The 14,910-nt window shown below is 46.0% G+C and overlaps 1 protein-coding gene across 1 annotated transcript in view; it reads right to left on the reverse strand.

Annotated features, from left to right (window-relative positions):
• Nucleotides 1-2,039: 2,039 nt before the first annotated feature.
• Cd101 (CD101 molecule) overlaps nt 2,040-14,910 on the reverse strand; it is a 42,135-nt gene continuing 29,264 nt past the window's right edge. Inside the window, exons 8-10 of the mRNA XM_004641655.2 lie at nt 13,867-14,277; nt 10,948-11,343; nt 2,040-2,838 (exon numbers count right to left, since the gene is read on the reverse strand). Coding sequence (XP_004641712.1) covers nt 2,609-2,838; nt 10,948-11,343; nt 13,867-14,277 — 1,037 coding nt within the window. The 3' untranslated portion in view covers nt 2,040-2,608. The remainder of the gene's footprint in view (nt 2,839-10,947; nt 11,344-13,866; nt 14,278-14,910) is intronic.

Raw genomic sequence — 14,910 nt, forward strand, 5'->3', positions numbered from 1 at the left:
ATATATGCAGTGTATTATTTGTTGAAACTGTACTTCCGATTAGATTTGAAACTGTCTCATTGCTATCTGTTTATCAATAAAACTTTGAAAAAAAAAAGATGATGCTGCTCATAATTGCAGCTTCAGCATCCTTTGTTTCTTGTTTTGTTTTTGTGAGAGTTTTTGTTTTTCTTTGTTTTGTTTTTTAATGCTTGGCTTTACTCTGCTGATCCCAAAGTTCCCTGGCTTTTCTCCCCTCAGTCCCTCCTCACCCTTTGCTGTCCTGTGTAGTGATTTGGTGAGAGATACTATTGCTCTGTTGCCCATCCCCCATACCCTCAGCACCACCCCTCCCCCTTACTACATATGAGTTTCAAGTTTTATTATTGCAATAAAAGTGCTTTATGCTGGCTTCTCTCAGAAAAAGAAAAAAGAAAGAAAGAAAGTCTAATGCTGCAGGTGCCACCCATGAAGGGGATCATCTAGGACAGTGGAAGGAAGCTGAGTCACCACTGGGTCCTGTACCTGCCACGGTGCTTGACAGGTGGAAGCACTTGCTGGGAAATCCCTACCCCTTCACTCTGGTGGGAGCCCTTGATATCAGAGCGCGTCCCTGCCCAGTGCAGGGCTCAAAGGTGAGAAGTGGGGTTTGAGTCAAGAGCAGAAAGCACACCCAGATCAGAGTGAGAGGTGGCAGTGAGGTGGGGGTACTCCAGCAAAGACAGACAGCACCCCATCCAATCTATGATTCTTTTTTCTAGTATTAGGGATTGAACTCATGACCTTCTGCTTGCCAGGCAGGTGCTTATTCTACTGAGCTATCTCCCCAGCCCTTTCAGTCTATGATTCTATGGTGGGAACTCCATTTTCTTTCTCTCCAAAATCCCAATTAAAATAGTTTTCTAAAAAAATGGAAAGAAGCAGTTATCATGCCTCTAGGAAGTCTTAATTTCAGCTTTGTGTTCAGAAAAAATAAGCTCCCCTACCTGAAAGAAAAGTGAATGTGTTGACATGTTTAAGAAAACACTTAGAGTACTTCAAATGAGGCTATAAAGGGAGATGAATTTAAGGAATCGCAGGTCTGTGGAGGGAGTTCTCACAGCCACCAATAATCTGCTTGCAAAGGAGCAAAGGAACTAATTACATTTGGAGAGGACTATGTGCCTGATAAAATAATTAAAAATAAATTGCTTTCCTTGGAAATGCAAATTACCGAAAGCTAAAGCAACCCTGTTGGTCACATAGACGATAAATAGATGTGTTTTATCAAGTCTGTTAGGTGGCATTGATTGATTTCCAATTCTGGCCACACCTCGGTCTGAATAGCTCTTGAAATAAAGGCGAGGGGCTCCTCATCCCTGCCAGGGCACCTGTTGAAGATGTGGCAGGATGGCCCTACCCTTGGAATTTTCTAGGCTGTGGGCTGCACGACCCTTAAGAATCAAATTTTAAAGGGCCGGCCAGATAGCTCAGCAGATTAAAGCCCCTGTTTAGGCAGATGCAGGGACCAGGGACCCTGGTGTTCCATGCTGGACTCACCCCCGGGGCACGCTGAGACGGCGATTGAGACTGGGCGTGGTGGTACACATCTATAATCCCAGCGCTTGGGAGGCTGAAAACAGGAGGATCACTATGAGTGAGATCTGTATAGTGAGACCCTGTAGTCCCTGCCCAAAATACATTAAAAAAAAAAAAAAACAAAAAAAAACAAAAAAAAAACACTGATTTTACCTGCTGCTTGTCTTAAACCCCAGTTCTGCTTGAATAAGAGGGGTGGTGGCCATGAACGCCCCCCCCCCACGCACACCAGTTCTATCACTGTCTTTTCCTACTTCCCAGCACTATCAGGTCATAGAAAATAAGTACCAAGAGCCATGAGCCTTTCGGTGGTGCGGCAACCTGAAGCCGTGGAGTACTGACCAATACAGTACCGCACCCCCACCCCCCAAGAACAGAAGAAAGATTTTTCCCTCATCATGACTTAATAAGTCTCTTAGCACAAAAACAATCACCCTCCCATCAGTGTATAAAATGTTTTATCATTTTGTCAAAGGATCAATACTGACTCTCCTACTCTTACGCCGTCAAGTGGACATTTGTAGATGAGCGAGGGGAAAATAATTGGATTTCTCCCTGGAAAGAAGTTACGTTCTGGTTGCAGAGACAGGTTTGAAGTAAACAAGAGTGTGTTCCCAATTCCTTTTGCCTGGCTGACATCAGACTCATTCCTATGTTTCTTATCACGAGCAAAAAGATCACCCGGAGCCGGTGTTTGCAGGAGGATCAGTGATGCAGGAGAGGTGTAGGACCATCCCGGACGCTGTCTTAGGAGCTCGTCCGCTTCTCTACGCTGTGTGAGGGCCTGGGCTGTGGGAGGGAGGCGCTAGGACAATGACAGTCTCTACTCCTGAAGCTACACCAGGTGGGCAATTTAATACACAGAGAAGCAGTTAAATGTCAGGCAGCACGTACGTGCTCACTAAATGTTCCTCGTGAGCCCGTGTGACATGCCCAGAACCCCAGACACGTAAAGGACAGAATTACAATTACAATTCTTTCATGCCCAAGCCAGTCCAGTTCAAAAGTTGCACCACACGCCAGCCGCAGCACCTCTCAGGATTGAGTTGTGCTAATCTTCCTCTTCCTCTTCTCTCCTGTCTGGGGTCCAGCCTCCGGCCCCTTTCATGCCTACCCAGAGAGACTCTCGCTGTGTGCTGACACTCTCCTTTGACAACTTCCTGGCCTTCTGGTATAAGCAGAGGAGGGAAAGCAGCAGGAGGCCAACCAGGACAACAGGGCAGATGACTAGGAAATAGAGTAAAGGTGCTGAGGAGCAGATCCTGTCAGGAAACGTGGGCTCTGCAATGAAAGAGCAAACAACACAGAGAATAATCAGTATATAGCTTATATGGACTCATCAATCACGTGCACTCTCCATTTATTGTTACAAGCAAATATATGTAAAAATAATGGGGCCACATAGCAGGTACCCCTTCATTTGTATGAGTGAGCAGAGGATGGGGCGAAGAGAGGCCCCCAGGCACACGCTGCGCAATTCCCATTTGCCCAGCAATTGCCAACCCAGAGAGCTTCCGTGACCTACTTAAAACTACCAGCCAAAAAGAAAAACAAAACAACAAGAAAGAAGAAAACTCTCCTTTAATCTTCATTCCTCAGAAAAGGTATCTATAATTCAGCCCTCATTCTCACTGCGTTGCCTGTCCTGAATTTTTAAGTGAAGTATTCCCACAGCTGCTTGTGAGATCCAACTCCACTGCACTGTCCTTTCATGCAACTGCTCCGGCCCAGGAAGCAATTTTCTCCTAACCCCCGGGTGGCCCCCAAGAGTCGCCCCCAGTGATCCTCCTCTCGAGTTCCTCAGAGCTTCTTCCCTGCACATAATCCTCCTCTTGCTGTCTCATTTAGCTGGCTCACACGTCCCTTGCCTTGGATGCAGTTTTTTTCCTGTCCCCTCTCCCACAACCCTTTGTTCAGGATTTTTCTCCTTCACCCTCCCCTTTGGTCCATTAGAGTTACTTGAGTGTATCCGATAGTATTTGTTTTTGCAGCCCCTTTAGTGCCTAGCACTTGTGCTCAATAACTTTGCCAGTGAATTAAAACAGATTGGCTGCAAATGCATGGGCCAAAGATACTATATAAAGGCCTGCTGAAGCCCGTGCTTCTCTGCTGGCTGCGATCTCCTCGGAAGCACTCTCAGCAAACAGGCACGCAGAACATGTACCATCCTCCTGGTTAGGGAAGCAAAGCAGGCACACTGCAAATACCACACGCTCCAGGAGAGGGTCCCACTGGTCAAAAAAGCAGGTTTAGAGACTCTGAAGCAGGAAGTCATATGCTTAAAGAGACGTCAGCCATTAAATGCAGCTTTCTAGTTATGTATGACATCATATTTGAAATAAGGACAGTTGGGGAAAAAAAAATCTGATGCTAACAATAGCTGTGCTTGGGCTGGGGAGGTAGCTCAGCAGTCTAAGCACCTGCCTGGTAAGTGCAAGGACCAGAGTTCAATCCCAGGTATCACATGCCGTGTCGCCCCGAAACTGGGCATGGTGGCGCACACCTGTAATCCCAGAGCTGGGGAGGCTCAGACAGGAGGGTCACTAGGAGTTCGAGCTGCATAGTGAGACACTATAATAAATAAAGATTTTTAAAAACCTAACAGCTGTGCTTTCCTTGGAAAATTGTAATGATGCAAACAATGTCTTCTTCAAAGGTGAAGCAGAGTCCAGTGTTAAGGGCACTGGCCATGGACCTTTGTCCAGAGTAGGAAGCGAGTGCTTACTATATTTCAGAGAGAGCTGGGTTCAAATCCTCACTCTTTAATTTACTGTTATTGACAGTGGATAAGTTACTTCTCTAATCATTAGTTTCCTCATCAATCAAACAGAAACGATAATCTCTAGAGTTGGGTTGAGATCGATACAGCACTTGACATAGTACCTGGAGCAATTTTTATCGGCAAGCAATAAATACCAGCTAGAATGCTACTGGGAAAGCTGAGTAAATCACAGGTAACCTTGCAAGAGACCAGCCAGAGAGCAGGGCCAGAGCCTGCCGCCCCTCACAGGGACCCTAAGTGCTATCACTTGGATCTAGGATCTTCTGATCTGTAGTCATCCATTGTGCCACTGGCCCTGTGCTTGTAGCTTGAATCTAACATGTCCTCCAGAGGGCTGTATGTCAGAGGCTTCATCCTAGAGCTAAGAGGCCGCACTTCCTGGGAGGTCACTGAAGTGCCCTTGAAAGGGAAGGGGACTGTGGGACACCTCTCTCTCTCTGTATCTCTCTTCTCTCCCCCTTCCCCTCCCGCTCTTTTCTCTTGCTCTCTCCCTTCCCCCATCTCCCCTCTTCTCATTGCTCTGTATTTCCTGCTTGTCAGGAAGTCACCAGCTTCCTCTGCCACACACTCTACCATGAGGCACTGCCTCATCACAGGCCCAAAGCAGCAGACCAACCAACCGCTGAGCCCTCTGAAACTGTGGGCCAAAAGAAAACTTTTTAGTTGATTAGCTCTGGCGTTTTGACACACAATGGAAAGCTAACTCTCTTGGATTACTGACCCTTCAGTTCCCAGACATCCAGCTGAGAGTCACAGGACTAGTTGGGAGCTCTGGCCTTCTTTCTACTCAGGGGAGGCAGAGAATTATGAGAATCTGCAGTACCCAGTGTCACTTGCTGGGATGGTAGAGTGAGATGGGGCTGGCATATAAGAGGTGGGAAGAAATCTGGTAGTGGGATTTCTGCCCCCAGACTCTAAGCTTCACCAGGAGACTGCCAGAGGGCTTGACTGTCTTAATGGGGAGGAGGCTGCTCCCCTTAGAGCAATCTTCCATCAAAGGACAGCAAAGTGCACTCTTCAGAGCACTAAATTGGCTGAGAGCTAGCAACTGTCAGCTCTGGTGCTTCTAAATTACCTCTCCCGAGAGGGCAGTGTTGGCTCTGGATCCCACAGTCACCATTTCCCACCATCTGCCTCTCACCCATATTTGGATTAGAATTGGTGACACTCAAAACCATTAAGGTTTGGCACTTGGAATCAATTTGAGTAAGTGCCTGATGCTCAGACATGAGGCCTGCACAACAGAGCCAGACGTAATGAGGGCGCTTCATCAGGAGGTGCGTTTGCACCCTGCTCCCACACAGTGTGGGGAGCCCTTCTTTCTGACGCAACCTCAGAAAAGCTGACTTATGAGAGGCACAGAATAGTGAGGGGCTACCAACTTCTCCCCACCTCCCAACTCAAAACTTGGAAAATTGACTGTGTTTTAAGAGAACTGGCTTCTGCAAAGAAATAAAAGTTCCCTCCTAGCAAGTGTGTCCCATAATCAGTCAGACCATCGTGGTTCAGTCTAATTGAAGACTCCCTCACGTTTTCATCAAGTATTTGTTGGAGGCTACATGCCAAGCCTCGTTGAAGGCAGAGGAAAAGCATAAATGCTATGGCCTCTCAAGACATTTCCGTGTGTGAGGCCTGTGTGTTTTCTTTAAGAATTGACTTTCTAAAGAAAGCCTTATCCAAATAAAAGCTGGGAAATCGTAACAGGAGCTGCACAAGTACAAATAATCCAGTTCCCAGAAAAGCCTTATGCCGGGCCTATCAATCATACACAGATTACGCCTCTGATTGAGACATTAGAACCTAGGGCTGGAGGATGGGGCCAAACGACAGAGGCAGCTGTAGCTCTGTGCTGGCTGAGTCCCTGGGGAGGAAGCACAACATGAAGGAAAGGCCAGGTCCATTTCTCTGGAATATGCCTCATCTACTGAATCCACTTGAGCCACATGTTCTGTAACTCAATTAGATGGTCCTAAAACTAAGCTAATTTAAGATGACCAATTAGAGGGGAAAGAAAATCACTTGAGAGGTGAGAATTTATAGTGTGTTATATTTGCCCTGGATTTTAACACAGATGACTAAGTAAGCACTCCACAGGGGTGTGACTGTGACTTAGTAGTACTTGGACGTCAACTGTGTGCCAGGACTGCGCTAAGGCTGGGAGGGAGACATCACCATCTCTGCCTCCTCAGAGCGAGCGCCTATGGGTACCATGACTCAAAGAGCAGACAGGTCACAAAGGGTGGCCCAGTAGGTAGGCACGTAATCAGGTGGTGACAGGAAAGCATCATGGTGAACAGTCCTGTTGTAAGGGGCCGGCACATCTGGGTGGCCTCTGTGTCTTTAGCCTGTCTACTGGCTCTCTCCCTTCTGAAATGAGAACACATACAAGTCCTTCATATCTCCAAACCGAATCTGAAAACAGCACGAGCAAAGCCCTCGTCCCGGTACTACCTGCCACTCACAGGGTCTTTGCTACTCACTGCTTTGGAAAGTGCAGTCCTGTCCACAAGCTTGCTGCTCAGCCCACTGCACCCTGATTTCTCTCACTGCCTCTTGGAAGTTGTCCTGCATTGTCAAATTCAATGCATGCTTTTTCATTCCTATCTTAATCAGTCTCTTTGCACTGTTCAGTCCTTCCCCTTCAGTATCCTCTGAGTGCTCAATTTCTGCAATAGTGCCAGTGTCAGGTTCTCCTCCCACTTCCTGGCGGCTCCTTTCAGACCCCATTATAGGCTGTGTTTCTCCATCCCCCTAGTGAACAGTGTGTATCCCAAGTCCATCCTTGAGGATCATTATGGGCTACAAACTCAAGGCTCCTAATGTACAGTGCCGGTGCAGATCCCACTTGAAGTCTTCGGGTCTGTCCGCCACATTCCTCTGTCTCCTGCTCAGATTGTTCAAACTGGGACTGATCTCTCCCTCTAAACCTTTCTCATACTTATTCTCCTTGGTAGATGGCTGCATCATCTATCTAAGCCAAACACTGACCCTTGAGTTCTCCTTTCTGTGCTTTCGTTGCCCACGTATATCTAACCTGTCTCTAAAACCTGAAGATTCTCCCCTCTAATGCCCAGTTCTTGTTCTTCTCACGGGCTCACTGGCACTGCCTTCTCTCAGGCCTTCCTCTTGGCTCATCTTGGCTCTACAACTTCAAGTAGTTCCTCTGCTGTCTGCCTTGCCACATTCATCTCTTCTACTACTCCCTACTGGAACTTTCTAAAATGCCAATCTGATGATGTCACTGCTCTCCTTGGACTTGTTCAACATCACTCCATAGCTGTCAGGGTAAAGTGCACTTCCTTAGCATGGATATTAGATACACTGAGGACGCATCTGTGTCCTTTCCACTTTACTAGTCTCATCTCCCACCATGGCGACCCATGGCCACAGTTTCCGCCATTCTCAACTACTGAAGTTATCTATGTATAAGTGATGTTTCATGCCTTTTTATCATATGCCTATCTTTTCTTTCTCTAAAATATGTTTTCTTCTTCTGCAGGCTCCACGCCCTAGGACACTTTCCAGACTTCCTCTCCACCTGGGCCTCTACCCCGGCTCAGGAGGGCCCTTAGCCTCTTAGGAGCACTGATGTGAGAACAGTGCGCAAGCTGGATTCGACTCCCTGCTGAACTATAAGCTCTGTGGGAACCTGCTCTGTCATCCACATTTCTGTCTTCTCAGAACCTAATATATTTATCCAACAAATTATTTTGTCACATAGATTGATATATGTATATACATACATGGTATGTAAATGCCTGTGTGTGTCATGTTGGGAGGTATAAGGGGAAGAAGGGCTCACACGCTTTTACTCCCTACCACATCTCAGGAACTACCCCACATATACTAAAAACATATGATTAGGATACTTATTTTCTGAGAAAGCCGAGGCTTTGAGAAGTCAAGTAACCATGTGTGATTTCACGGCTAGTGGATGGAAAGCTGTGATCTGAGCTGAGCCTTATCTGACTCCAACCTCTGGGGACTTCTCATCAGCCCAGACTGCCCTGCTTCAGAAAGGAACTGCGAGGTGGTGAAACCCACGTACTATGTTACAAGGATTTCCTTGAGTAGCCGTGTTACAAGTCCCACTGAGAATCCTCGGTGGGTCATGGCACAGGCTTTTGAGCTTTTTTGGTTGTGAAGAATACAAAGACCACTCAATTTTTCATGTTTCCTTTCCAGAGTTCATTCCTTTAAAACCTTACTTCTGTTTTACAAGGATTCCACGGAGATGAACTCTATCATGGATATTAGGATGGACCACAGCTGCCTCAGGAAATGTGCCTTCTGCTCACACAATACATACTTCTCACGGTTGTTATCTGTTTATTCTGCTGCAACAACTGCTGTAGACCCTTTTGATTCTATAGACTCTACGAATTCCAGGGGGAAAATACGTCTGGAACATACTCAGGGATGTGGAGCTTCCTACAACTGTTAGAATGAAAAGCTGATAAGAAAAACATTCTGCTGGAAACTTAGGAGAAAATAAATCTGCTGAGAAATAACAAGGAGTTCACATAGGGCGTTGTGGTACATGCTTCCAGTCCTAGCTGTTGGGAGGCTGAGACAGAAGCCTTGCAAATCTATGTCCAGTCTAGACAAATTAGCAAGAACCTATCTCAAACAAAAAATAAAAAGGACTGAGGATGTAGTTCAACTGTAGAGCGACCATGGCTTCAATTGTCAGTACAGAGAGAGAGAGAGAGAGAGAGAGAGAGAGAGAGAGAGAGAGAGAGAGAGAGAATAGCCAAGGATGAAAGCACTCCAGGAACACATCTTGTAAGTCCATATAAGTTTGGCCTCTGCTCTAGAAGCCTGTGTGAGACTCAGATGCAGGCATTTCCACTACTGAGAAGTTGCCATATATTCTCAGTAATGTTCCTACCCTCCTAAGATATGTCACAAAAGCCAGCTGGTGTTTTGAGAATTTCACCTCTGCACTTACTCTTCTTGGTGTAAGCCATTAAGACCACAACTCTATTCCAATGGCCCTTTCCTATGGTAGGTTTAGTTTTATAGTTCACCTCTCATCTTTTCCTTGAACCTCACTGGAACAAGACAGTTACGAATATGAGTTGGCAGGTATTGTAGCCAGCTACTGGCCATCACAGAAGATTTACTGATATATGGAGAAAGTTTTGCTTCTGTGACTAGCACATGCCTAATTAATGCCTATGATATGCCTGGCTGAGAACAGCCTTCTCACTTGGAGGAGGGTCGTGGTAGCCAAGGGTCTTTCAGTAGCTGCCCTCCTTGTTGGAGTCTGTAAATACATTCTATAGGGTGCCCTTTCTCCTCTGATGTCTTTCAAGATACTGTGAAAAGAGACACTCCAAACAGTTCACATAGTAAGTGTCCCCGAAGGCCCACATGGTCAAGCTTGTTCTTCTCTATTAGGAGGCAATGGAGGTCTTTATGTCACTGGAGACTCTAGTCCCGTCCTCTTTCTCTCTTTGCTGCCTAGTCATGATGTGAAGTTGTGCTCTGCTAAATGTTCCCCCCATGATTGCTGCTGTTGGCTCCGAAGAGCAGGGCCAACTCCTCAGGAACTTCAGTCTCTAGAGCTTTGAGCCAAGGAAACTGTTCATAAGTTGATTATGGCAGGTATTTGTTATAACAGAACAGTTTAACATCACTATCGAAGTCTTTTTTTTTTTTTTTTTGAGTACAAAGAGAGACAAGGAGGGCAGTATTATTGATGGATGGAGGATGTTCTAATTTTTTGTTTTGCTTTGCCTTGGCTTTCTCTTTCTTTCCCCCTTCCTTCCTTTCTTTCTTCTTTTTCTTCCTTCCTTCCTTCTTTTCATTTTTTTTTTTGTTTTTTTTTTTTTTTTTTTTTTGTGCAACCAGGGATTGAACTCAGGCCCTTGCACTTGCCAGGCAAGCATTTATTCTACTGAGCCATCTCCCTGGCCCTCTTTCTTCTTTCTTTCTCTCTCTCTCTCTCTCTCTCTCTCTCTCTCTCTCTCTCTCTCTCTCTCTCTCTCTCTCTCTCTCTCTCTCTCTCTCTCTCTCTCTCTCTCTTTCTCCCCCCATGCAGTTCTGGCTGCCCTTGAACTCACTTTGTAGACCAGGCTGGCCTCAAACTCACAGCAATCCTCCTACCTCAGCCTCCAGAATGCTGGGATTACAGACATGCACCACCACACCTGCTGTGTTTTTCTTTTTTGGCTAGGAAAGTATTTAGACCTGATTTTGGTTTAATCAGGTCATAAAGTAAAATCATCATTTCACCATTGCTCATTCTCATTTACACAGCTAGACGGTTTTCTAAAATTATAAGATCTTCCAAGAGGTAGGAATACCTGGTTCACACATTATTTGGTCATTTAAAAGGACATGACGTTGGTGGCTTCTTGGTGAGGGGGAAGGGCAGAACAGGTTAGACGGAGGCACCTGTGCTTTAAATATCTATTGCCTAAGCCTCAGGTAGACCTTGTTCAAATGGATTGGTACGGAGAGAGATAGTGAAGTCATCTTCTTTAGAGAATCTGGAAATCTTCTCCCTTGAAGGAAAGCAAGTCATGGCCAGGAGGAAAGCACACAAAGAGAGCCAGATATTCTCATGACAATAAATCTGTGGCAAGGTAAGCGCTGGTTACCTGATGGCAGCACTCTGAGCACCACTGACTGTGACTCATCCGATACTTGGCTGACCCACTTGCCCGGGTGGCCATGCAGCTGCCACTCAGCCACGCTGCACCAGTACCTCCCAGCATCCTCCTCCGCCACCTCATGCAGCTCCAGGACGAAGTCCGTAGGAGACGAACGGTAGCAGTGCAGGTGTCGCCTGCGCCCCTCGTCCCCGTACTCCAGCAAGCCGTCGTGCTGCAGTCGCACCAGCATGTGACGCCCGGTGTCTCCTCGGCTCCACAACCACGTCACAGAGTACAGAGCGCTGGAGCCCCCTGAGTCCTCAAGGCTGCAGTGGATGTCCACATTTCCACGCTCAGTGGCATTTTCAGTCAGGTAAATTCTGGAGATATGTATCTTGCTTCCTAGAAAACAAAGCAATAGCGAGTTGGACTTTCAGACTGGACGCCGCCTCTGAAAACTCTAGTTTTTAACTAGGGAGATCCCGTCTGGTATTCCTCAGACACCGTGCCTTTCACCTTTAACATTTTTCTTTGATCCATATCATTTGTTTTCACATTTGCCTGACTAGTCTTTGATATATATATATATATATATATATATATTACCAGGAATTGAACTCAAGACCTTGTGCTTGTTAGGCAAGCACTTATTCCACTGAGCTATCTCCCCAGCCCATCTTTGCTATAAATTAATTCAGCCACTTCTCTTGCTCCTCTTACCCTATGGACCCTGCCATTGGGAATCACCCCACTTCAGCTGGGTCTTCCTAACAGCTGCTTTGACCTCTCCTTGGTCAACTTCACTTTCCTTGAGAGTTTATAGATGCAGAGGGGGAAGACGTTATTTGAGAGGTTGCACATTTTGATACAAGTGTGCAAATACTGCCCACACGAACTATTTAAATTACTGGATTAGAATGTTTTAAACAGATTTTGACATGCAAGCCTCTCCCCCCCTGCACACATATTAACTAGCAGATGAGAACCTGGAATGATATCCAGAGTAATCAAACAAATAAAGAAATCATAATGAACATTAAATTTTCAACTGTATTACAAATGCATTTAATTTGTCTTTTGAAAACAACTTTGATCTTGAGTTGCTGTTTGGTTTACTCTTTCCTTTCTTTCCTGGAGAAGTATGTAAAATATTGGCTCAGATGAAACTTCTTCCACCTCAAGTTACTTCCTGTTTCATTGCCGCCGGTCCCAATCCTATCACTAGACTTGGCCAGAGCTAGCTTTCTACCCAGGGAGCCCTCCAATCATTTTTCGTTACTAAAGTTTTGGTGGGTTTTGTTGCCAAAGTCTATTTCCTTCTTCCTTTGACCTCAGAGAAAATTCCCCCTACCCCAATTCTCCCTACCATCCATCTCAGTATCTTTTCCTGGAACCTCCTCATGAGTTCATGATCTTATCCATGGTGTAGAAGTAGTAACCCACAGTCACACTCACACCTAACTCGCTTTTTGTCTGATACACTCTGTATTTTAAAAAGATTTTCTTACTTGCAAATGGTTATTAATTGAGAGCTGTGATTTTAAAAAAGATTGCAAGACTGTCCTGATACACTAAAAGATCTGGCAACACCGAGCCTATGTTTCTACATCGGAAGCACCGGCTTGAGCCAAGAAGTCGCTGCCTTAGAAAGGGACTTATGTTCACTGTGCGGATTTTGGCTAGGACACTGTGAGATAGAAATGGCAGTCACATAGATGTGGAGGCCAGAATGGGGCTTGTGCGTTGGCAGAGGTGACAAATGCAATTGGGGCAGGCTCAGGGTGAGGGTCTCTGGAGCATGGCATACAAATATGCAGCGGGCCATCAGGTACAGAGGCCTGGAGCTCAAGGGATGGGGGCTAAGTAGAAGGACCCAGAGCTGCCATCTCAAATGTAGTATGGAAACTGGGGAAATGTTTAAGATGTTCTGAGGAAAGCAGACAATAAGCAGCAGAAGGGCCCAGGATGGATCCCTGAGGAATGCTCTATTTAGCAGGGACAGGAAGAGAGCCCCAAGAAGAAAAGGGGGAGCCAGAACAGCAGGAGGAGCTCCTTGTGCTGAGCTGCTGCTCGGCCCCTGCTGTTTCCACAGATTGTGAGTGCCTTCAAGGCAAGAGCTCTGCCATATTTATCTTCACATTCTTATTGCTTCATATATCGTAGTACTCAATTATAAACTTATTTTTTGACATTACCTTGAAAGGAGTAACGCAAGTGCCCAAACTGATCAATTCATTTGCATTGTGCTGTTGGGTCTCATCTAGTTCCCAAGCCTTAGCTGTGACCTTCATTTAATTTTGATCAACAGTAGAGATGACCTAATCTTGCTGAGAGACCTAACCAAGCCTATCCACTTGGAGGCTGCAGCAGTCTTAGAGCCATGCGGATGGATGAGGCTTCCATTATATTTTTAAAGATCTCCTGAGGAAGAGGAGATTCTCTCAGTAAGCCATTCCAACAGTTAACTACTCTTATTTGCCTTATGTTTAGGCAGCCAAATGTTGAAAAGCAATTTCTCCACACATCCCCATAGAGTTGTACAGTTTCTGTTCACAGTGGGAGAAATATGCTTCGTATTACTCTTTCTCTGCCAAATTATAGTACAGCCCCACTGGAGTGACACAGCTCATTATTGTAGAGATCTGGAGATACGATGCCCTGGGTAGCTGCACCGGCCAAGCGGCCAGGCTGACGGGCAAATCTATGCAAAGGATCTTGTTCCTATTTGAGTTTCTCAAAACCCCAGATTAATTCACCTCCAGTGACCTCAGGTGGGCTACCAGGTCCTGCAGTCATGGATAGGTGGACAGCATTCCTGTCAATCCAGAACATATTTTTATTCCCACAAACCACTCTACAGAAGCTGTCCAAGAGAAGGCCGATATGCTACAGGAAGGTTCGTACTTTCACACTCACAAATTTTACCTGTGGGCTTGAGCTTCAGTTCTGTCAGTCCTGACCTCTGGCCTCCAAGCTTCTGCCAGGTGCCATTTGTAAACGGGAGCCATTCCTCCACCTCACAACAATATACGCCCTGGTCACTGTCTTCCACACTCAGAATGTGCAGCTGAAATGAGTTCTGGGAAATTTTCGCAGAGTGAAATTTTTGTTTTCTCCGTGGGGTGTGAAATTCATCCCCATATTTGATAACATTGGTTTGGTCCATTTCCAAGATCTTCAGCCAAGACATACTAGTGGAAGTGGAAGAAAAATACCAAGTCACGGCTAGCTGGAGGTTTCGAGTGTGCTGGGACACGACGCTACACTCTATTACTGTATTGGAAGTAATGGAGATCTCCTGGGATTGACGGCTTGCATTCAGTCTTAGTTTTCTCTCTGCACGAAAAGAATGAAAACAATTCCTTTGGCAACAAATCAAACTTTAAGACAGAAGGCATGACAGAGATCAGCTAGGACAACACCTCCAACAGCCATCACGTGTCGTGAAAGAGCTGCGCCTCACCCAGTGCTTGGAAGTGAACTGCCCCCTGGCTGATGAAGCAGCTCATTCATCTTTTGAGCAGCTCTGTCCCTAGTGAATTCGGTCTGATGTCGCGTGAGGTTTTCTCCCTCCGTAACTTCCATCCACTGCCCCTAGTTACCGTTTACAGAGCAGAGAGGGGAAGTGTCACACAGAAAAGCCCGTTCTCTTTTTCAAAGTCATGTTCAACTTGCCTTTTATTTTGGTGCTGGGAATTGAACTCAGGGCCTTTGCACTAAGCTACGCACCCAGCGTTAGACACAATAATGCTTCAGCATCTAAACATACACTCTGTAGCACGGCAGGTATCAAACTGAGAAAAAGTGGCGCTACTTATCCTTTACATGTCCTCTATCCGTAGCACACTGCTGAACTCGCCTGTGCCAACGTCCAGTTGTAGCTGCTTGCGAACATGAGTACACAAAAAGAAAACACAGGCTATTAAAACGGAAAACCTCTTTTTAAGCACTCCACTGTGGGAACACTGT

Source organism: Octodon degus, unplaced genomic scaffold (assembly GCF_000260255.1).
Source record: "Octodon degus isolate 3935 unplaced genomic scaffold, OctDeg1.0 scaffold00140, whole genome shotgun sequence".
NCBI classification, from domain to species: Eukaryota; Metazoa; Chordata; class Mammalia; order Rodentia; family Octodontidae; genus Octodon; species Octodon degus.